Below are 23967 nucleotides of genomic sequence, written 5' to 3' on the forward strand. Positions count from 1 at the left end.
GAGTGCTGCTGGAGTGGTGCAGGTCCGGATGCAGGTGAACTTGCAGGCGTTGCAGCAGAAGGGTCCGTGGGTGCGTCTCGGGTTGGCTCGGTAGCAGCCCGGGAGTAGGCCGGCGTTGAGGGCGTTGAGTTCGGTGGCGTCGTAGGTCCGGCGGGTGGGCTGGTGGAGTGCCACCTGTGTGCTCTATTGCATAGTATCCAACAGTATCCCAGACACCAGCTCCTGGAGTAAGCGTCGACTGGAGGAGTGCCACCTGTGTGCTCTACTGCATAGTATCCAACAGTATCCCACACACCAGCTCTTGGAGTAAGCATCGACTGCAGGAGTGCCACCTGTGTGCTCTATTGCATAGTATCCAACAGTATCCCACACACCAGCTCCTGGAGTAAGCGTCGACTGCAGGAGTGCCACCTGTGTGCTCTATTGCATAGTATTGAATGGTATCCCACACACCAGCTCCTGGAGTAAGCGTCGACTGGAGGAGTGCCACCTGTGTGCTCTACTGCATAGTATCCAACAGTATCCCACACACCAGCTCTTGGAGTAAGCATCGACTGCAGGAGTGCCACCTGTGTGCTCTATTGCATAGTATCCAACAGTATCCCACACACCAGCTCCTGGAGTAAGCGTCGACTGCAGGAGTGCCACCTGTGTGCTCTATTGTATAGTATTGAACGGTATCCCACACACCACCTCCATGAGTAAGCGTCGACTGCAGGAGTGCCACCTGTGTGCTCTATTGCATAGTATCGAATGGTATCCCACACACCAGCTCCTGGAGTAAGCGTCGACTGGAGGAGTGCCACCTGTGTGCTCTACTGCATAGTATCCAACAGTATCCCACACACCAGCTCTTGGAGTAAGCATCGACTGCAGGAGTGCCACCTGTGTGCTCTATTGCATAGTATCCAACAGTATCCCACACACCAGCTCCTGGAGTAAGCGTCGACTGCAGGAGTGCCACCTGTGTGCTCTATTGTATAGTATTGAACGGTATCCCACACACCACCTCCATGAGTAAGCGTCGACTGCAGGAGTGCCACCTGTGTGCTCTATTGCATAGTATCGAACAGTATCCCACACACCACCTCCATGAGTAAGCGTCGACTGCAGGAGTGCCACCTGTGTGCTCTATTGCATAGTATCGAACAGTATCCCACACACCACCTCCATGAGTAAGCGTCGACTGCAGGAGTGCCACCTGTGTGCTCTATTGCATAGTATCAAAAGGTATCCCACACACCACCTCCATGAGTAAGCGTCGACTGCAGGAGTGCCACCTGTGTGCTCTATTGCATAGTATCAAAAGGTATCCCACACACCAGCTCCTGGAGTAAGCGTCGACTGCAGGAGTGCCACCTGTGTGCTCTATTGTATAGTATTGAACGGTATCCCACACACCAGCTCCTGGAGTAAGCGTCGACTGCAGGAGTGCCACCTGTGTGCTCTATTGCATAGTATCCAACAGTATCCCACACACCAGCTCCTGGAGTAAGCGTCGACTGCAGGAGTGCCACCTGTGTGCTCTATTGCATAGTATCAAAAGGCATCCCACACACCAGCTCCTGGAGTAAGCGTCGACTGCAGGAGTGCCACCTGTGTGCTCTATTGTATAGTATTGAACGGTATCCCACACACCAGCTCCTGGAGTAAGCGTCGACTGCAGGAGTGCCACCTGTGTGCTCTATTGCATAGTATCCAACAGTATCCCACACACCAGCTCCTGGAGTAAGCGTCGACTGCAGGAGTGCCACCTGTGTGCTCTATTGCATAGTATCGAATGGTATCCCACACACCACTTCCTGGAGTTTACGTCGACTGCAGGAGTGCCACCTGTGTGCTCTATTGCATAGTATTGAACGGTATCCCACACACCAGCTCCTGGAGTAAGCGTCGACTGCAGGAGTGCCACCTGTGTGCTCTATTGCATAGTATCCAACAGTATCCCACACACCAGCTCCTGGAGTAAGCGTCGACTGCAGGAGTGCCACCTGTGTGCTCTATTGTATAGTATCCAACAGTATCCCACACACCAGCTCCTGGAGTAAGCGTCGACTGCACGAGTGCCACCTGTGTGCTCTATTGCATAGTATCGAATGGTATCCCACACACCACATCCTGGAGTTTACGTCGACTGCACGAGTGCCACCTGTGTGCTCTATTGCATAGTATCGAACAGTATCCCACACACCAGCTCCTGGAGTAAGCGTCGACTGCAGGAGTGCCACCTGTGTGCTCTATTGCATAGTATCCAACAGTATCCCACACACCACCTCCATGAGTAAGCGTCGACTGCAGGAGTGCCACCTGTGTGCTCTATTGCATAGTATCAAAAGGTATCCCACACACCAGCTCCTGGAGTAAGCGTCGACTGCAGGAGTGCCACCTGTGTGCTCTATTGTATAGTATTGAACGGTATCCCACACACCAGCTCCTGGAGTAAGCGTCGACTGCAGGAGTGCCACCTGTGTGCTCTATTGCATAGTATCCAACAGTATCCCACACACCAGCTCCTGGAGTAAGCGTCGACTGCAGGAGTGCCACCTGTGTGCTCTATTGCATAGTATCAAAAGGTATCCCACACACCAGCTCCTGGAGTAAGCGTCGACTGCAGGAGTGCCACCTGTGTGCTCTATTGCATAGTATCGAATGGTATCCCACACACCACTTCCTGGAGTTTACGTCGACTGCAGGAGTGCCACCTGTGTGCTCTATTGCATAGTATTGAACGGTATCCCACACACCAGCTCCTGGAGTAAGCGTCGACTGCAGGAGTGCCACCTGTGTGCTCTATTGCATAGTATCCAACAGTATCCCACACACCAGCTCCTGGAGTAAGCGTCGACTGCAGGAGTGCCACCTGTGTGCTCTATTGTATAGTATCCAACAGTATCCCACACACCAGCTCCTGGAGTAAGCGTCGACTGCACGAGTGCCACCTGTGTGCTCTATTGCATAGTATCGAATGGTATCCCACACACCACTTCCTGGAGTTTACGTCGACTGCACGAGTGCCACCTGTGTGCTCTATTGCATAGTATCAAAAGGTATCCCACACACCAGCTCTTGGAGTAAGCGTCGACTGCAGGAGTGCCACCTGTGTGCTCTATTGCATAGTATCGAACAGTATCCCACACACCACCTCCTAGAGTAAGCGTCGACTGCAGGAGTGCCACCTGTGTGCTCTATTGCATAGTATCGAACAGTATCCCACACACCAGCTCCTGGAGTAAGCGTCGACTGCAGGAGTGCCACCTGTGTGCTCTATTGCATAGTATCAAAAGGTATCCCACACACCAGCTCTTGGAGTAAGCGTCGACTGCAGGAGTGCCACCTGTGTGCTCTATTGTATAGTATCGAACGGTATCCCACACACCAGCTCCTGGAGTAAGTATTGACTGCTGGACCAAACTACTCAGAATCAAACGCTAAAAGGGAGTATACTCAAGTTTTCTATTACATGGAGTGCAGCAGGAATGTGGCCCCAAGAATCCATTACTAATTTTCATTGTTTGTTACAAGTAACAGGCAGTAGTCTCTGACTGCCTGGAGGGCCCCAAATACAAGCTTCCCCCGTCACAAGCGAGAAGCAGGCAAGAGACAACTAGTGTACCCCCGCATATTATCATGCGGTACCTGCATTCCAGCCCCCAGTGCTGTATGGTTCCACTAACATGCAGGATGTGAAGGAGCATCACAAAGGTGCCAAACAAGTGCCTCTTCTGCAGAAAATAAGGACCCATTTACTTATCACGGTAGAGAGACAGCTTGGGATCGTGGCTCAACCCTGAGCAGTCACTTAAAGATAACCTCAGACACAGAAAAGACTGTATTAACATCCTTAACTCAGCATCATTTAGAAATCAGTGTGGGTAATGGTCTCCACGCAGCATTTCATAGCCAAAGCATTCAGATAGCACCACCAGGCTGCTTTGAAAACAGTTACTCACATAGCAGCCATGACAACTGCTACTCGATGCTTCCTTGACTACCATAACATGGAGTTTTAATCCACCTCGAAACTCCTATCCAGAGTCTGTAATGAATGTGCCACAGTAGTCCTGGACAAGGAATGTAGGCAGACAATAGAAATGACTGATGGATGCAAAAATCTGGCACAGCTTTCAGGAAATACAGCTGGACAAGGTGGTATGAAAAGAGCTTCTATGAAGAGCTGCGAGTGGTTCTTCCATGGGCTATACATGTAGTGTGTGCGCTCATGATCCAAGCAGCAAATGCACCAAATTTGTGAATTAGTAGTTTCCAATTCAACCCTAACCCTTGGGCTGAAAGTCATCGCTCCTTGAATTTCTGTTGTCAAAATATTTACTGCCTACTGGGGGTATGCTTTCAGCTTAGTGGTCAGCTTCAGAGTCTGAAGTGATGAGTCTTTCGACATGAATCTTGTCAATGACTGTGAATTTCTAACTCTCAGGATATTTTCAGGATCAATTTAGGAGTACCATGCTGAAAGCTTCTAATAGTTCTTGACATTAGAGACATGTCTGGCCAGAAGGAACAGATTTCCCGTACCATCAATAAAGTGAACAGATTCACAATCTTTTAAATGTATGTTTGTATGTATAGTTTATTTGTAGAGCGCATGTACCTGGTTCATCATCAAGTTTGAATTCTGGTCCTTTGGCATTATTATGCCTAAGGGCCAGAATTAGAGTTCGGCTGATTGAATACTCAGTCACATTGTGACGGATATCCCATACCTCTCGTTACAAGCGCCATAGGATATAAATGCACATCAGGCCGAAAGTTTTTACCCTTGCCAGCCGAGGTCAGTGCTGACCCTGTAATCGACAGCCATTGGAGAGATGGCTCTACCCAGAGCCTTGCCCAACATCATAAGGTTCGTCTTAGCAGGATTCAATTTAAGAACATTTTTAGTCACCCAGTCTGACAGAGGCAGGGCTGGATGAGATATTTCTGCTGCCCCTGGGGACTCAGACTGAAAATGAGCAGGGTGATATCCGCATACATACAGAATGACATCCCTTGTTAGACCAGCAGCCCAGCCAAGAGGTCGTGTAGATGTTAAAGAGTAGCAGGGATAACATAGACCCCTACAGGACTTTGCAAACAGAGGCCTTTAGATTTGAAATGAAATCAGGTCCATCCCACCCCATACATGACGCTGGCGTTAGAGAGACTCTACCAGAAAAAGCATCTAACAGAAACGTCTCACCGCAGATTCCTCATCTTATGAACAGATGCATCCCTAGATTGTGGGTCTGTGGAATGGCTCGAATTGGGAAATCCTGCAGGACAGATCAGGCGCGGTGCCTGTTTTGCCGGATCTTGCTATTCAAGCACTAATGCTTCGTGCATTTGTGGAGGGAGGTCAATATAGCGACCTGGCAAATGCCCTTGAGTGGTACACAGCGTGCCAGCGCAGTGGTAGCAGCCTTTACTCTGGTGGAATGAGTGGATAAGCCTTCTGCGGGCTTCTTCTTGGCCAGCCCATAGCAGATCTTAATGCAGAGTAAAATACATCTTGAGATGGCCCTCTTTTGCACTGCTTTGCCTTCCTAAGCACAAGAGAAATTGATGAAAAGTTAGTCGTCCCATCAGAAATATCTGGTTGGGTCCACATAGAAGCTATCCGCCTGATTCATCAATGGGCCGTTTTGCGAGCCCCTAATAGCGAATCATAGCGAATCGCTATTAAGGACTCGCAAAACGGTAATCATGTAGGAATCGCATAATGAAATGCGATTCCTACTGATTCCTTATTTGGTATTAGCTAATTGCTAATCGCAAATAAGGAATAACTCGCCATTCATTCCTATGGGCCAAAAGGCCCATAGGAATGAATGGGGAGTATTCCTTATTTGCGATTAGCAATTAGCTAATCGCAAATAAGATTGCGATTTGAAGGGTGCCAGGGGTGTCCACAGGACACCCTGTAGCACCCCTCAAATGACATTACACACAGGTGTTGCACACACACATGTCCAAAGGACATGTGTGTGTGTAACATGCAACTCAGAAAAATGCATTTAAATGCATTTTTCTGAGTTTTCGCAATTTACCGCGAGGTCTGACCTCGCGGTAAATTGCGCCTAGAAATTGCGATTTCGCAAATGTAAATAGGATGTTGAATTGCATTTAAGGAATCTCAAATAGAGATTCCTTAAATGTCATTCCTCGCAAAATTGCGAGATCGCAATTAGCGATTTTTACATTTGGGATGCTGAATCCCAAATGCAAAAATCGCTCTCGCAAAGGGCCGGATTCTCAGAATCCGGCCCCTTGCGAGCGCAAAAAAGCATGATGAATCTGGCGGTAAGTGCCCATTTAGTGGCAAGAAACTATTCTTCCTCCTCGGAGGGGTGAGTTGGTGCATAGAAAGCCAACAAGGTGATGGATCCCCCTTTGTGGAAGGGCGTGACTACCTTTGGGAGGAATGCCGCTTTTGTCAGCAGGAACAATTTCTCTGGGAGGAAAGAAGAATATGGGAAAAACAAGGGCAATGACTGGCGTCTGCTCACCTACCTGGCTGATGTTATGGCGATAAGGAAACTGTCTTAAAGGTAAGAAGACAAAGAGAGAACTGGTACAAGCGTTTGGAGGGAGTGCACATCAAGTAGGTGAGACCCGAATTAAAGTCCCACTGCGGCATGACAAATGGAGTTCGCAGCAAAATATAGACCTGCCACTTCGAAAAAACACATCACAATAGATGACTTGAAGAAGGATGCTGTCGGGTAAATGAAAGAAGCTGGAAGGGCAGAGAGGTAACCTTTAACTGTTGTCACAACAAGACTTTGCTGGGCCAAAGTCTTGGGAAGGGCACCACACAACAGACTTCTCGCAGCATCCGGCATAAATCAATTTTGTTTATTGATGCCCGGCTGCCAGCAACCAATTTGGGAGGAAGATCAAAAGCCATGCATGGAGGTGTAGACTGTTCAGGACTGGGAGCAAAACTCGCCCTGTCTGCTGCAATGGGAGAACTTCTCAAAGAGGCAGCCGATTTGGAGGACATATGCACTCGCCTTGCCAAGTCTGGAACCACTAGGATGACGTGGGCCCGTTCTCTCGTGATCTTTTCGAGTGTTCTGGGAGGAGAGAGAGGTAAAAAGGCATTTCCGCGGGAGGACTGCCATGGGTGCTTCAACACACAAACAGAGAGCATTCTGGGAGCATTATACATAGCCTGATAATGCTAAACTTTGAAAAAATTTGTATAAATTGTTATACTGAAACCATTGTCAGTAGTGCAGTCCAAGCTTACATCTGCTTAGAGTGTTCACCCTAAAAATAAAGGCTTTGCAATAATGAGCCATAAATACAAGCTTGAACAGCATTAACTAATGGACACAAATATCACATTAACTGCAGACATTGGCTTTCCCTGATTCATAATGTGATACTGCAAACTGACAGCTAAAGGGTTTGTGCTTCAGGGGGTTGGGCCTACTTGTCTCAAGGACAAAATACACATGAAAACTTGCTGTCCTTGACCTCAAACAATATGTCCTGGGCATCGGGCAATAGGGATTCCACATTCCTGAAGAGGTCTGCCACCATGTGAATGCCTGCCCAGAAGTCATGCTGAATTAATGGAGCGCAGAGTGAGGATGGGTTGAAGACCACAGCACATACCTCGTAACCTCTTGAGTGGGCAAAGTAAAGTCTAACACCCCAGCCGCTCTTGACTTACTGTGGCAAAGATGGACTCCTCGGTGGACATAGGACTAAGGGAAGGCTGGACAACATCTGGCTAAGTTTCCAGACCACTGGCATCCTGGAGATCCTCAAACATCTTGCTTTCATCCTCATGCTGGTTGTCTGCATCATAATCAGTATCCCCTGTGTCATATTGTGGGGTACAAGCATTTTGTTTGGCATAATATTAGATCCTCGGCAGTGTGGTATGGGACAAACTATTGGTTTGTATCCGGTTTCGGTGGCAACGGTCATGATGTTAAAGGCGGAGCCGGGCATAGTGCAGACGGTGTAATCGCGGGTTGTGCAGAGCCGGAATTGTCGACCTCAGGGAAGGGATAAACCTGGGAGTGAACCTCTGTGCAAGGTTGAGGGGCGCAGTTGATGACGGATCCACTGATGGTAATCCACTGGGCGTCCCCTTTGATCTGTGGGTTCTGGAGGCACTTCAGAGGAATTCGGTGCTGCATCTAAAATCCCCTCCATGCTTACCTTAACTTGATGTAGCTTTTGTGTCTTCGCTGTCAGTTTGGGGAATGGGTAAAGCAGGACTAGCAGAAGATTCACCTCTATGTGTGTGGGGGGGGGGGGGGCAACTCCGCTGCACGCAGGTGCAAGGAGTGTTACTCAAATCTAAGTGTTGTGAGTGGTGGGAAGAGAGAGACACATGCTTGACTTTTTTGTTTTTTGTGTGAATTGTTGTACTGACCTGAGGCCCGTGACCAATGGTCACTGGAGCAGCCTCGGGAGCGCATCCTTGACTTCGACCGGGACCACCATACCCGACCATGAGCACTTTTTGCAATAATGGAGTTCGGAACATCGAGTTTGGCCTTACAGTCGAGAGTGGCCTTTTTTGTTCGTCTTAGTGCAGCACCAGCCCAACGCCAAGTCGTATTTGGAGCAGAGGCACCGTAGGCAGATTTGATGTGCCCATTACTGACATTCACCTGGAACTCCAGCATGGTTATTTGGGGGTGCTGCAGCACCCTTACCGCCAGTGCCGATAAACTTTTCTTTACCCATCACCTCCCACATGCAGGCCTAACATCGCCATCCTCTTATCTTTTATATGTTTTCCACCAAGGAGGATCACAAATGTTAGCTTTTCAAGAGTCACACAGTTAGGGTGCAGTCAAACGTGCATGCATGCTGCATCATATACCTGACCCCAGAAGGCGAATGTGGGGCGGTCACGATTCAGAAGAGAAAAGGTGAGAGGCTGTCAGAGGGGGAAGAGAACTGCGAGAAGGAAACAGGAAGAGAGACAGATGCCCAAAAAGCAGGTTATAAATTAGCATGAGGAAGGCAGTCACACACTAGCTCGGAGAAAATGGGTCACACATCACACCTGGTGGAAAAAGGTTCATTTACGTCAATGCGGAAAAATTGGGGGTCCCATATCACACATCGTACAAATTGCCTTCAGTAACTATTCTTTCTCATGTTATCACACTCTGTACCCTAAAAATGCTGTGTTTCGATCCCATAACAAACAACTCCTGCACGAAAGCCTCAAGTTTCCCATGGTTTTTAGTGCTTTAGAAACTGATCGCACCTCTCCCACCACCACCCCCTTCTCGACATCCCTGTAAAAAGGTCACAATAACCTGAAAAATGTATCCAACTTCTACCCCCAATAAACACTCCTCAAATTCACCTCTTTTTTGTAGCGCAGTTGGTTGTGTGAGGTGGGTTTCGGAAGAGTTTCGATCTTCACTTCCTGCGTCGATGTACGATACGACGGGTTACTGTAGGTCAGGTTCCCAATGCCGGGGTCGGTGAGCTTGGCTTTGTTATGTCTACAGTAGAGAAAAAGAAATGAGCTCAGAACAGCACAGAGAGATGTATCTGCAAGAGAACAAGGCCCCATCTATTAATTCCACCGAGCTGGAGCCTTTTGAGAAGTGTCTGTCTGACAGGGGCAGCTATCAGGGAGGATACGAAAGAAACTGCCATTGCTTGGCTTAGGATCTCAGCGCAAGGGATTACCACAGGGTAGGGCTGGCATGTTCAAGTCTTAATCTCTATTCCAATTAATTGGTTGACAGGATTGGGTGTCTCACTTCATTAGATTGTGTAGGGAAGTAGACCTTTTTGACATGTTCACCCGCACCTTTTGCATGGTAACTGATGTGATTTCGATTGTAAGTCCACTGGGTTCCTGCTAACTAGACCCCCAGTGCCAGAGCTCTGTCCCTCAACTGTGCAATCGTTTCTACCAATTGGCAAAACCTTTAGCATCCTCTGTAAGTCTATAGTAAATGGTACCCCTGGTACCTATGGCCTGAGGTACTAAAGAGGGCCCCTAAGGGCAGCAGCATGAATTGTGCTACTCCAAGGGATCTCTCACCAAGCGCATGCAAGGCGGTCCTTCCACATCTCTTTCAATAAGGGGGGTCTCTTTTGATCTTACCGTACATTCAATCGCTTGCTCACGTCCAAATGGGATAGGCGGCCTGCTAATCTCATTCAAGCATGTAGACACACAGAATGATACCACACTGCTCAGGTAGCCAATGATAGGGCAGAGTCACTGAGAATCCCCAGGATAGGCTGGTGTGTGTCAGGAGCTCCAGGATAGGTTGGTGTGAGTAAGGAGACCCAGGATAGGTTGATGTGTGTAAAGAGCCCCAGGATAGGTTGGTGTGTGTCAGGAGCCCCAGGAATAGGTTGGTGTGTGTAAGGAGCCCCAGGATAGGTTTGTGTGTGTCAGGAGCCCCAGGAATAGGTTGGTGTGTGTAAGGAGCCCCAGGATCGGTTGGTGTGTGTAAAGAGCCCCAGGATAGGTTGGTGTATGTCAGGAGCACCAGGATAGGTTGGTGAGTGTAAGGAGCCCCAGGATAGGTTGGTGTGTGTAAGGAGCCCCAGGATAGGGAAGTGTGTGTAAGGAGCCCCAGGATAGGGAGGTGTGTGTAAAGAGCCCTAGGATAGGTTGGTGTGTGTAAAAAGCCCCAGGAAAGGTGTGTGTGTGTAAGGATCCCCTGAATAGGTTGGTGTGCGTAAGGAGCCCCAGGATAGGGAGTGTGCGTAAGGAGCCCAAAGATAGGTTGGTGTGTGTAAGGAGCCCCAGGATAGGTTAGTGTGTGTGTAAGGAGCCCCAGGATAGGTTGGTGTGTGTATGGAGCCCCAGGATAGGTCGCCTTACACAAGGTGGTGCACCCACTCCATCAGCTGACCGGTTATTAGTTTAGGACAAGTGTCACTTGACTGATATCAGTAAAGTTACCATTGGTAGATCCGTATATCAAAGGGGCTCCCACTGGCTGAACTGTAACTTATACATGTCCAGGATCCCCATAACATGAAGTCATTTGCTGCCTGAGATGGAGCAGGGTGTCCATATGAGCATCTCTAAAACGGGTAGCAGCATGGCCTCCAACAGCGGATCTATTTCTCTACTGAAACATGGATACCCCTAGTGGAGTCATACCCTCTATGTTGATGGCTCCCCATTGGTTAATATCATCAGGTCACCTATTGGTTGAAGCATAAAGAAGCGGGCCACATTGGTGAATCAGAAACATGTACTAATACTTAATCAGTTTGTGAGTAGGAAGCCTATTGGGTGAAGCAATACCTGTATATAAGCAGAGCTGCGGCCAGCAGGAGCAGGGCCAGGATGCTCAGGAACCCACCGATGATGTAACTGATGTGAAGGCCATCGGCTGCAAAGAAAAGGAACACGCTGAGTTTGAGAGCAGAACAGACGAGGAACCATGAGGGACAGAGGCAACAGTACAAGGGTGAGAGGGGAAGACAGACAGTGAAGCGAAAGAAGGAACAAGTGCAAGGGAGGGAGGATGCAACACTCCGGAGAGGACGGAGTACAAGGAAGAGGAGGGAACAAGCACTCAGTGAGGTATGTGAACAAGAATTGGAGAGAACATGGGTTAAAGAAAACAAGAGAGATGGGAATATGAAAAGATAGAGGAGGTAATGAGATGGAGATAGCGGGAACCTGGAGACATTAGGAAGGAATGATGAACTCGAAAGGGAAAAGGAGAGGAAGTAAAAGAGAGAAAGGAGGGAATACGAGGATGAAGATGAGATGACCTATCAAAGGACTAAACTCCCACACGGGGTTGACTAACAGTGAAAGGAAAGGGGTGGGATGTAAAACCTAGGAATGAATGTTAGAGAAGTGTGGAGTGCAGGAATGAGAGCAAGAGAGAAGGGGAGATAGAGGGAGAGTGTTAGAAGGTGGTTCTGACACTATGGGCTGTCTGGATTTTTTGCTTTTTGAGCACCTAATTGTTGACTTTTACTGTGGGGGAGCCTCATAAGTTGGGACTCACCCACAATAAACTCAGGATGTAAGAGATTGCATGGGGATTTTACTGGTGTCCCCCTGGCTTGACCAGGCCACTGCGTAGCAGCTGGAGTAAGGGACAGCGGGCTGGTTACATGCAGACACATGTGTACATACGTATGCCCACGTGTAGGGGCTGTGCAGGGGAGATTCCTAGCGTGCGCAGTATAGGAGCAGCTAAGAGTGAATGATATGGCAGGACTTATGCAGACTTGGGTGGTGACATGGAAAAGGCTTTATACACTGGAACGAAACATGCCAGGGAAAGTCAGTGTGTTTTACTGTGTTTTTCACTTCATTAGTCCCTTATGGGAATGTGGAGCCAATGGGCTAAAGTAACTTCAATAAGGCCTACCGATTCCAGACACACACTAAAGTCAACTATAGCGGATGTGAAAAGGAGTATTCTGTAGAGTCCAAAGTCATATTTGTACTGCTTTTAGGTCATCCAGAAATTTCATATTTCTCTGTGTCACTGGCTGGGGTCTGGCCCTGGCAGGTTAGATTAGTAACCTTTTTTCCCAGAGCGTAGATCGTCCCTCCGAGGAAGAGGAAGATAGGTGGAGCTACAGGCTAATCCATCAGGAGCTGTCGCTGGGTGCCAGGCACCAAGCTGACCCAAGGTGAAGGCAGCACTGGGGGAAGGGGACCACGTGGCCAGAGGCACTGGACGACGCCATTTTGAATAAACCCAGAGGCTGGACAAGAAGGAGGGAGCAGGGGTAGGGAAGTGATGTGTCGTTGTGTGATAGGGCCAACAGAGACTTCCTGCCAGCCCCCTCCCCAAATTCTTAAAAGAACTTGCACATGAAGAGAAGCTCTCTCTGGGGTGTGCTCTGCTGAGGTGGAAGGTGTTGGAGCCTGGCAATGGGCAGTTGGAAGGAGGCCCCCCTGATTGCCCCAGGCCTCTAACAGCGCCAGAAGAAGAGCCCAGGACCGGTGCGCAGAAGCAGGGGCATCTGCGCAGGGAGAAGAGAGGTGCAGGGAGCTAGTGAAGAACGCCCCATGTAGAATGCACCCTCTTGGAGACCTGGCGGACTCCACCAGAAGCAACAAGACGGACCCCCATGGGCGGAGATATGGCCCCCGGAAGGTAGACGACCTTTGACCCCTAAGAAGACCGCCGACGAAGCGCGTGGGGCTCCGCCGCCGGTCTCAGAGATGCCCCCGGGGTGGGTCAAGTCCGGGGGGCTGCCCCAAGGAGAAGTAAAGCCAGGGATCGCCGTAACGCTCCTCTTGAAGGTGCCCTGCAGGGGGGCCAGGAGCCCACCCTGGCCCCCACCGAAGATGGAGGAATGGGAGCGCCATCGCGCTCCCCGTGAAAATGCCCCCACGGGGTGCCAGGACCCACCCTGGTCCCGACGAAAATGGTGATGGGGCGTGTCGTGTAGCAACCCCGTCCAGAGGAGGAGGGTCCGGGACCCCATCTCCGGGGCCTGAAGTGGCAGAGTGAGGGGGGAGTACCATCGCACCCTCACCGAAGATGTTCGGAGACCTGGGATCCCATCCCCGGGCCCCGAATGTGGAAGAGGTGGGGGGAGTGCCGTCGCACTCCCCTGAAGATCCACGGAAGCGGGGAAGCTGACTTGCGTCTTCCCGCCGGAGCGGTGTAGCGACAGGGTAATTTTTGTCTATTTTCAGACTGGTGGTGACTATAATCCACTACCATCTCAGTCCTAGTTGCATTTGCGTTCATTTGTAGGGCTTAACTATGCGCTTTGACAGGGTTTAGTGCCTTTTCCCGTTTTCTTGGGCCTACAGGCCCGAAAGCTAGAGAGAAGCCATTTTGTACTTCTGCCTCGACTGTCCGAGAGGCTTGCAGGGTAAAGGTAGTGTTTACAATTCATTCTGTTATTCGCTAGTGAGGAACCGGTCAAGACTGGCCCTTATCAAAGGAATGTGTTTGTCTCCCCGGCTCTAGACTCAATACGCAGGTGGCCACTGTGGAAGGCGAAGGGAGCCGGGGACTGGTACAGGAATTTGGTTGGAGTCGGCCTAATACCGGAATTTTCCATAGAGAAAGAGAGCTCTATATTATCAAGGAGCGAGGAGTGAGAAGAGCAGAGAGAGTAACGTGTGGAGTAGACAGAAGAAGTTGGTCCAAAGGCTGGTGCATAGAGACTGATATCATCAACTAATTGAAATCCAGAAACAAAGAAGGAAAGTGACTGAGGATCCTGTAGTGACATCATACAGGAGTGGCAGAGACTAAGTCCAGAAGAGGGTTCGAGTATTTCGGAACCATGGCAGCGTAGATGAGGCGTAGCGGTGCAGACGTGTATTCGTGAGCCATAAAGGGAGAGCAGAGTCCCGAACATATTGAAGACAAAGCAAGAGAGAGAGAGAGGGATCAGCTCCGCTGCTGAAATGGAAAGACACACGTCTAAGGTGAGGCGTTCTGAGCTTAGTGTAGAATATATCTAATCATTCATTTTTTGTGAAGTAGTGTGGCTCACTGGTTAGGGGCGGCAGACCCGAGAGCAGAGGACGGCCCGGGACCAGGGTTCGATTCCCGGCGCGGCAGGTTTCTGGACCAGGGTCAGCGGACTCGATAATTCTCTCGCCTCGGTGCCCACTCTGATCAGCGATCACACTCGGCAACTCTGGGCATTAGCTTGCCTCATCTTCACTAACGGCCCCACCAGACCGCCGGGGATGCCTGGTCTCACCCTGGAGATACCCATTAAGGGACCATCTCTCAGGGAAGCCAGGAAGCGTTTCGCAGCGGTCGAAGCGCCTTGGGACCCCACGGGTAAGTAGTGCGCTATATAAATGCCTATACATACATACATACATACATACCCCCTTTTTAGATTATAGGTAGCGACTAACTTAACTCATGTTTCTTTTGCTCATTCTGTCATGCTTAATTGTAGAATAAAGATTTAATGACAAATATCTTTGAATGTTGTTTTTATGAATGAGATTGACCTTTCTTTTTAACCAGGTGCTGCCATACAGAAGGATGGGATATGCCCTTCTGAAAAGGTAACTGATGATGGGGGCGGGGGGGGAGTGTGAACTTCATTAGGGAAATAACTTTTAAAGGTGAATCCCCAGTAGTGTCCCCATTAGTGTATATCGTCTGGTGACGTTAAAGATATCGTCGGGTGACGTTAAAGATATCGTCGGATGACGTTAAAGATATCGTCGGGTGACGTTAAAGATATCGTCGGGTGACGTTAAAGATATCGTCGGGTGACGTTAAAGATATCGTCGGGAGACGTTAAAGAATATAAGATGAGGTAATTATAGGATAAGATATGGAATCCATTAGGTGTTAGTGGTATCTTTGACTGTATAGGCTTGTAAATAGCTTCTTTCCACCTTCTCAGGTGAGTATTCTAGATATCTTGTAAATAGTGGCCTGAGAAGAGTGTCGTTACCGGACGACTGGGTCAGCTACGGTTGGTAGTCAGCTTGGTCAGAGAATACGGTCGTTACAAGAGGGCAGACCAGAAAATGAATGCTGGCTCCCGCGGCAGCACACAAGAGTGCTGGCCACACGGGGCACCGGCGGGGGCAGCCAGGGGTGGGCTCCCCAGGCAGCCCTCCATTGAGAAGGCATGCGTGTGTCCCGTGTGGGACCGGGACCCTCAAAGAACCTCCGAGAAGAGGCGTGGTGCTCGGGGCCCGGGTGGGACCCGGCCCCAGAAAAATCAGAGAGAGCTGCTGGGGTGGACTCCCCGAGCAGCAGTACCTTACCTGGGGTTCCGGATGGGACCGGGCCCCCGAACAAGGCTGAAATGCGGCAGGAGACCGCCGGCAGCAGCAGCCCGGCTCTCCCTGGCGCAGCGGAAGAGACGCTTACATAATATTTATGAAAAAAATGTAAATTGATACTTGTATAGCGCACTACTCACCCGCAAGGGTCTCAAGGCGCTTGTACGAATACCACTGTGGAACCCATCCTGGCTTTCCCTGTGAGGCGTCCACTCCTGGGCACCCCCAAGGTGGAGGCCAGGCATCCTTAGCGTTGTGGGGGCCGTTGTGGAGATTAAGCAAGCTATTGCCCAGAGTTGCAGAGTGGGACTCCATGATTGGAATAGGCACCGGGGCAAGAATTATCAGGTCCGTGGAATTTTGAGCCCAAGACCCGCCGAGGCGGGGAACTGAACCCTGGTCCCAGGCTAGACCTCTGCATCAGGGTCTGCCGCTCTAACCATTGAGCCACACTTCACATGAACAGGAGCACAATCGCCCCATAATGCCCTACCAGGCATTTGGAAGTCTGCTGTTTTGGTGCTTGGTGGCACCCAGAGGAGGGGGGGTCACCCTTAAGTGTGAAATGGTGCTGGGGGGAGATGCTGGAGAAGCGCAGTCTTTCCCCCAGCACAAAGATAAGTCCCATCCTAAGTTTCCTGAGGATTTAAAAAGAATAACCCCTCAAGGGCTCAGCGAAGATTGCATCACCTCCTAGGCTGGAACGTTTGTTCTACAGCTGTGGGTGCATCAAAGAGTGAAGTGCTGAATTCGGGATGTCTTGAAAAGGTCATCCCCTGGAAGTGAAATTGTATAAATGCAATGAAATGCATTTACTAATGGTTATTTCTTTTAGAGGGACTGAATTTCACGTTTAATGTGAAGTACATGTAAAGTGATGTCCTAAGCAAAGTGGGGATATGTTGTCAGACTTTTCTTCTAGGGTGTCTGGCTGTATATGTGTAATTCTGTGATGCCTTTAGGGGCTGTAATTGCAATGCATTTTTAATGATATCCAAATGTTATGAGTACTATCATTCTAAATCTGTGCCTAAAAATATATTCTTGCTGCTGCTGTTAGGCGAGGAACAACCCAGACTGTTAGCCCTTAAGATGTAGAGATGCATACTTTGTGGTCAGTAGGAGATGCTCAGTCAGGGTTATGTGTCACCAAGGCAGGGTAACCCATTTTTAGAGCTGGTTGACATAATGGGGTGGGCCGCCACTAGGATGGTGCCAGTGCGCAGGGCCCTCGCTCCAGGTTATGATTCACTAACTACATTGGGGGCAAGATGAGTTGTCTACATGGGAGTGGTGGTACTAGACCCCACATCCCCTGAGGGAGGGGTGGAGATGTCATGCAATGTCACAAAGTAATTCCAACAGCTTATGTATATTTGTAAATTGTTGCATAGTATTGAGTGGTGTGTGCGTTTAATAAATGTACTCTTACTTTTATAAAGCAAAGTACAGACTGGACAATCAATTATTGAGTGTTATTTCAGCACACCTGCAAATGGCGATTACTAGCCCACACCACCTCCCTTGAGTAAGCCTCAGACTGCTCTGCAACGCTACCCTCTGAGAGTCAGGCGCTACAATTGGATGTTTGGTTCCCAGTGAAGGACAAATGTAGTCATATTATTTGTGCAGGCCGCACAGATGCTGCCTTGTTTTCCAATAGAGAGAATAAGAGCAAGGGAGAGGGGAAGGTGTGGGATGGCGAGAAGGTAACAAAGGAGAGGATGAACCAAGAGGGAAAGGGAGAAAGGACAAACAGAGCGAAAGAGAGAGGTGCTGATGGGAAGGAGTTGGAGATAGCAACGAGAGGGAGAAGACAAAGGCAAATGCGACAGGAATGAACACAAAGAAGGAAAGAACGTGAGAGAAAGAAAGGAGTGAGGTACCAATATAAGCAAGGAAGAAATAAGAGCAATAGCAAATGAGAGACTGAAAACACTGGGAGAGAGGGCACCTGATGTGGAAACTGAGGAAGAGGCAGGAATAAGCGTAGGTTGTGAGAAGATGAAAGGAGAAAAAAGTAAGGACCTTGGGCCCGACTTTCGACGACATTCTGACAGATCCCAAATGCCAAGCCTTACTTCTGAAATTATTGTTGTTCCTTCCCTTACCTGTGGTGGCGGGCACAGCACCGTTCTGTCGTGGGCACAGGCCATGGCTGGCATCCTTCTCTGAACAGCTGTAAGACAAGCAGAGTGGCCGTGAGATATGTGGGCTCCAAAGCATTCCTTTGTGCCCTTGAGGGCTGATGCAGTCTGCACTGCTTCTCCCAGTGCCTCATCCCACTGACACCACAGCAACCCATCCCAAACCTTGTACTCTGGGGCAAAAACATGTGCTGGACTTGTGAAGCACCTGGAGTCTCCAAGGCGAAGGAGAGTGGAGGCGCACTTTGATCAGGCCAAGAGGAGGAGTGGACGGATGAGATGCATGGATGTCTGCTGGGGGCCTGGTCCTGAGTTATTTCCACTCATGAAAGAGTCCTGTGCTCCAGGCTCCTCACATGATGTGGCTTGAAAGGCCTGCAAAGCTATTCACCTCGCTCGACCTGCCCCTTCAGTCACCCAGGCAGAGAGAACAACAAGAGCAGAGGAGGGTTACCAAGAACAGCTGGGTTCAGCCTCTACCGTAACCAGGCAGAGCACACATGGTCTTCACACAACAATGGGTTCAAACCTTACTTGAGATTTTGAAAGTTCTGATTGATTTCAGAGACCACACCTCCCTGAAGGTTATGAGATCACATCAAGCTGCTTTAACAATAACGTTTAAAAAATTCATATTCACCACGAATTCTATGACACAGAACATTGCTAAAGACGATGAGAGGTAGTAACACGCAGAACTGGATATGTATTCACGCGTCTCTACAACGCCTCATGCTTAAGCTTCACCATGATCAGCGCACGTCCCTGATCCTCAAACGCCACCACCTTGAATCCTATGCAGGTCAAACATTAACCTCGCACCGTTTCAAGCATGCAATCCAAGGGCACTCTAGGAACCCTACAGAAAGGTATGGAGTAACTGAGCTAATCTGATGCTGTCCAACCTCCAAAATCTTCGGATGGAGCAGAACACGCCTATCACAACGATGACGGAGATCCCATTCGCCGAAATATAAATCCCATAGGATAGAGTGGGATTTATATTTTGGATATCTGTCACCGTTGTGATAGACTAACCCATCCGCCGAGATCTAAACCAGGACCTTTGTCTCCTGAACGGATTTAAAGTCTTTTGGAATTTCATTTCGGATTTGTGTGGATCGCGAGCTTTAAACAAAGGTTCTGTCTCCTAGAAGTATGTTGGTTTATGGATGTCCTTGTTTTGAGGCAGACGGCCCCTGCATGGCTTTGTAAATCTCCCACTCTGCCCGGTTTGATTTCTCTGGCCTGCTCTATGTTGGGACAAAAGTACTTTGCACTGCTTGGAAAAGCTGTGATGTCGGACTGTATACGTTTTTTTCGGTTATCCCTGTTTTTCACTTCAGTGAATGCAGCATTCACACAAGGCCACTGGATGTGCGACTTTTTTATCTTTAATCTTTTTCATCAAATTGGGGGCGTCAGCGACTGAGAGACAGTGAAAGCGTCCGACTGAGAGACAGTGAAAGCGTCCGACTGAGAGACAGTGAAAGCGTCCGACTGAGAGACAGTGAAAGCCTCCGACTGAGAGACAGTGAAAGCATCTGACTGAGAGACAGTGAAAGCCTCCGACTGAGAGACAGTGAAAGCGTCCGACTGAGAGACAGTGAAAGCGTTCCCCTGATTGACAGACAACTGCCACTTCACCTGAGGCTATGCGTTGACTGGTGGTGGTGGAACTGAATAAGTTGTTACAGGCACATGCCTCTTACCTGTACTCCTGAGGAGAGACAGCCTGCTGGCCTTTTGTAATGGGGGTCTGTTGCATTTATCATGCTGGGAGACTTATGTGTTTGATTCCTAGGTACTAGATGGATGGTGGGGTCTATTTGGACCACATGTGCATGCTACACAAGAAGAATTTTTTCTATGAGAAGGTCAGCTTTGCCAATGTTGGACAACCCAGCCTAAATGTACATCTTTCTCAGTTCTCCACCCTGGCACTGGTTAAATCTAAAAGGTGGTGGGCAGAGAGGGAGAGAGATGCCACCAGCCACCCACACCTTTGTTTACAGCAGGTTTCCCCTGCCTGAGCGAAAGGCACCCATCTTTCTCTGCCTGTTTTGCCACTGGTCTCCAAGGCAAAGGGAACATATGCAGTGATCAGCCTGACATGCAATCTACTGCGCAGGATTATTTTTATTTATGAATAAAGTGGGCTTCTGGGTGGTCTCTCTGGCTCCTCTTTTGAGGGTTCTGTAGGCTTGGAGTGCAGGTAGGCTTGTCACCGAGAAGGTAAGCCTCCCTGCATGAAGGACAAGACTGTGCCTGCCAGGAGGAACCAACCAGATTCCTTCAAAGCTCCCAAATATGGCCCAGTTCAATGGAAGATCTTGATGGACTAAAGTGACCTAAAAGCCACGAGATTGCATCCTCCCCTCCCTCAAGATCTTCAAGTAGAGCTCGTAAGGAGAAGAAAAGTATCATCTGAAACATGGAGTCGAGTTCCCTCACTAGGCCTACATGGACGAGTATGTAGTCTCATTTCACACCACCAGGCAGGAGTTCAGTTCCTAATTTCAGAACCATTTAAACCATCTTTTAACCTATAGGTTTGAGGAGGTCTAGCGATCGAAAGACAAGTCAAGCCTCAACTATAAAGTCTGGTTCACAATGGGAACTGGTTAAACCATTGACCTCAGTCCCGTGGGTACATTCCACTAAATAAACTCTATGACAACTGGAAGCTTTCAAGACAGGTCCATAAACTTTACATACAGGTTACTAGTCCACTGCTCCATTGGTCACGCTGACAGAAAATACAATCAACCGGGCCCTTCACTGGTTGAAGAACTCCAGAAGGCCTCATAAAATCTCAGAAATATTGCCAGACCTGCGTTAACTCAGCAACTCAAATTATCTATGTGACCAATAAACCTGACAATAATTTTTTTAACATAATCAAACGTGGTGAATGTTTTTTCTTCTAACTACATAAGTACACAAAATCAACTTTTTGTTTTGAAAGAGGTTCCCAAACTTTGTGTTTGACAGCCAAAGAAGTGCCCAGACAAAGTATCAGACCCTCTCTTCTAGAGCTTACAAAACTGGAGACTACCTCTTTTCATAACAAATTGTCCTGCTTGTGTGCTGAAATTGTATCATTTTAGTTAGGGTTTCTGGTATTCAGTTAAAACCAACTTTAACAGATAAAACACCACCAAAGGGAATATTTGCCATTCAGTACACACCACATAACATTTGATTTTGCTGCTTTTTTCTGTTATGGCATCCTCTGATATTAACCCCTTAAGCGCTGCCGTCGGCCAATGGCCGACAGCAACGCTACCTCCCCAGTGCTGCCGTCGGCCATTGGCCGACGGCATTCCACCCGCGATCGGAAACGCCCGCACTGTGGCGGAATTACCGCCGCTATTAACGGGTTAAGGCACTTTGCTGTGATGGATGCTCCTGCTTTGACCCTTCTGAATCATGACAAGCCAGCTTATATGCCCTTAGACAAGCCTCAAGTCCCAGGACTCCCTGGACCTACTTCCATGCCTACTTTGGGAGAATGTTGCACCTCATATGGATTCAGCTCACTGTTTACTGCACATTGTGGTGAAGTGGCCAGTAGATTGGCAGATGAAGTACGAGCAGGGTCCCAGTCCAGTGAGAGAGGCACCATCACAATCTTATCCTCTTATCACTGAGAGTTGGAAGAAGCGCTGCTTTACTAATGCTCAGGTATCAAGGTAGTGACAACAAAGATCACCGTGCAAACGACCCCTCTAGAATGAACGTCCTGACATAAATTGCTATACCTAAGACTCTTGTTCTTACATCTACATGGCGATGATCTGAAAAGATTTCCTAAAGATGCTGAAACCCCTCATACAGAAGGGCCAGGGCCGTTTCATAAATATCTTCAATAACCAAGAGCAGGATCGGACGAGGCCCATGCACCTGCTTTGCTGAAGCTGAGCTGCCTACATAGCAAATATTAACTCAGAAAATGGATGAATTTGTGTATATATTGCAGACAGTGCAGCTTAGAAACACGAAGAGACCATCACTGCTCCTGAGTTTCCAAGAATATGCTGGAGGCAGCACATTTTAATCGAAAATAGGTATTTGAACCCATTCTGATCCTGCTAACTGACTTAGAACTTGTTCATGATACAGACCTACGATCAACAGGTTCTGAAAGAAGACCGAGCACGTGACAGAATTACACGTACAAATTACAGTAATGAATTTAATGGAATCACAGTGAGCTGTGCTCGTTCTTTTCCCCAAGACAGAAACGCATTAGAACAGGGATGACTGCTTAGAACACAAAGGTAAAGAGTCTTGGGCAACTTCAGCACATTCCTGGAAGGAGTACAGCTCCTGGACTGCTTTAAAATACACAAAGGCCCGGTTAAAAATGAATTCTAAGCGGTCCTTGTGCTGGCTTTCAAGTAAACATAAAATGCCATAGACATGGACCAACAATGTAAAGTCAACTTCTTTCATGATGTGAATTGCACAAGCAAACAACCCAACGCATACATCACAGTCATGTTTTATCTTCTGGAATTAAATCTTGATGGGTGCAGAGAACATGCACCCATCTTTGTTCAGACTGGACATAGTGTGGGACTGGACTGCTGGAAAGAGAAGTTTGGGCGATAGGAAATAAGACATGCAGGAAGTTTAGGGAAATAATGGAAAGTTAATGTGCAGAGAAAATTCAAGGAAAGAGAATTAGGAACAGGAAGGAAATTAATAATAGCATTGAATGAGGAAAGAAGGAAATAAAAACCAAATTCTATGTAAGCTCTGAAAAAAACAAATTAACCACTTATTTTTACAATTTTTGAAAACTCTGGAAGACACTGAAAAAACCCACCAGAATTCACAACAAATAGAAACTGAAAATTGGAAAGACTATTTTTAGTCTACCCATTGCTTGGATTTTTCTTTCTTCTGCTTCTAGGGCTCAGAGGGGCGGTTTGCTGAATGCTGTATGAGATTTCTCACCAGCCACTATTCCTTGCACTCTTAAAATAATGTCATTGACTATCAAGCTTGTTTTCATGAAGCACCCTTCTTCCTGCCTGGGCAGCAATGTAAGCAGTAGGTTTAGATTCAGCAGCAACAAATATACTCCATTCCGTTTTAGAAATGGGTCCTCGTTAATGGAGTGGATCCAGGTTCTTGTCCAGGGAAGCTGAGTTTAGCCCATTTTTAAGAAAAACCCTTGCCCGAATGCAGGCCGTTAAAGATGCTTTCCTTTGCTTCATACTATAGCTAAGATCGTCACTAACTTAATTTTGACCTGCTTCTTCTAGTTCTGATTACGAGGCAGGTTTTCAGCTGGGCGGCGCAACTACTGATCACTATTTAGCGCCCGGAAGGTCACAAAGACATCCGCTAAGCAGATGAGGATATTGAATTGCTGTTTCTTTGATTTCTTGGTGTCCCACTGCTCTGTTAAGAAGAGGCTATGGAAAAAATAAAAGAATGGTATATACCAGCTTGGATTCTTGCCATAATTCAGCAACTCTGCTTGGACAAGTGGCCAAAGGTAGGAGTGATAGTAGCCTGACATCAAAAATCAATCTTGGTGCTGGCCCGAAGCATGACTGCCTTGTCTCGCTGCACTTTTCAGACTCTTCTTAGGAGACTCATTGGAGACAATGTAATCATCCAACACTATGTCCTAAAATAGGAGGCAAATTTTTAGGAGCCTCCTAAACGCCTCCAGAGAGAGTTGAGAACTTTTTATGAGTGTTGCCAGTTCGACAATCTAAGAACCAACAGCAAAACAAATTAGGTGCTGGTGTTTGGTAAGACAAAGACCAATGCTCTGGTGGTTAGCAGGGGAAGAGGAAATCGAGCTAGAAACAGCGGATATGTTCCAGCATCTCAGCACGCCATTCATCAGGGACATCTACTGGGATATGCACTGGAAAGGAATGTCCCACAAGTGTTAACGCAGAATTCAAGAAATGATCTGTATGATTCCCCACTTAATCCATTAATAAGGGAAATCAGAGGTAAGATCAAACATGTTATTTTTGTTACAGCAGCACACTAATAGCATTACAAGTGTGTATGACCTTTGCACTGCATAAAGAATAGGTTTTTAAAATGGGTTTGGGCGTCTCAACGTCA

The 23967-nt window shown here is 48.2% G+C and overlaps 1 protein-coding gene across 5 annotated transcripts in view; it reads right to left on the reverse strand.

Moving 5' to 3' along the window:
- LRP4 (LDL receptor related protein 4) overlaps positions 1-23967 on the reverse strand; it is a 409878-nt gene that overhangs the window by 15447 nt on the left and 370464 nt on the right. For 4 of the 5 annotated variants that reach the window (XM_086959686.1, XM_086959685.1, XM_086959683.1 and 1 more), the window contains exons 35-37: positions 17830-17897; positions 11264-11351; positions 9344-9485 (exon numbers count right to left, since the gene is read on the reverse strand). In XM_086959686.1, coding sequence (XP_086815812.1) covers positions 9344-9485; positions 11264-11351; positions 17830-17897 — 298 coding nt within the window. Of the gene's footprint in view, positions 1-8848; positions 8926-9343; positions 9486-11263; positions 11352-17829; positions 17898-23967 lie in introns of all 5 variants that reach the window. The other variant, XM_086959687.1, reaches the window with a different exon arrangement.

This window comes from Lissotriton vulgaris, chromosome 2_2 (assembly GCF_964263255.1).
Source record: "Lissotriton vulgaris chromosome 2_2, aLisVul1.2, whole genome shotgun sequence".
In the NCBI taxonomy this organism is placed as follows: domain Eukaryota; kingdom Metazoa; phylum Chordata; class Amphibia; order Caudata; family Salamandridae; genus Lissotriton; species Lissotriton vulgaris.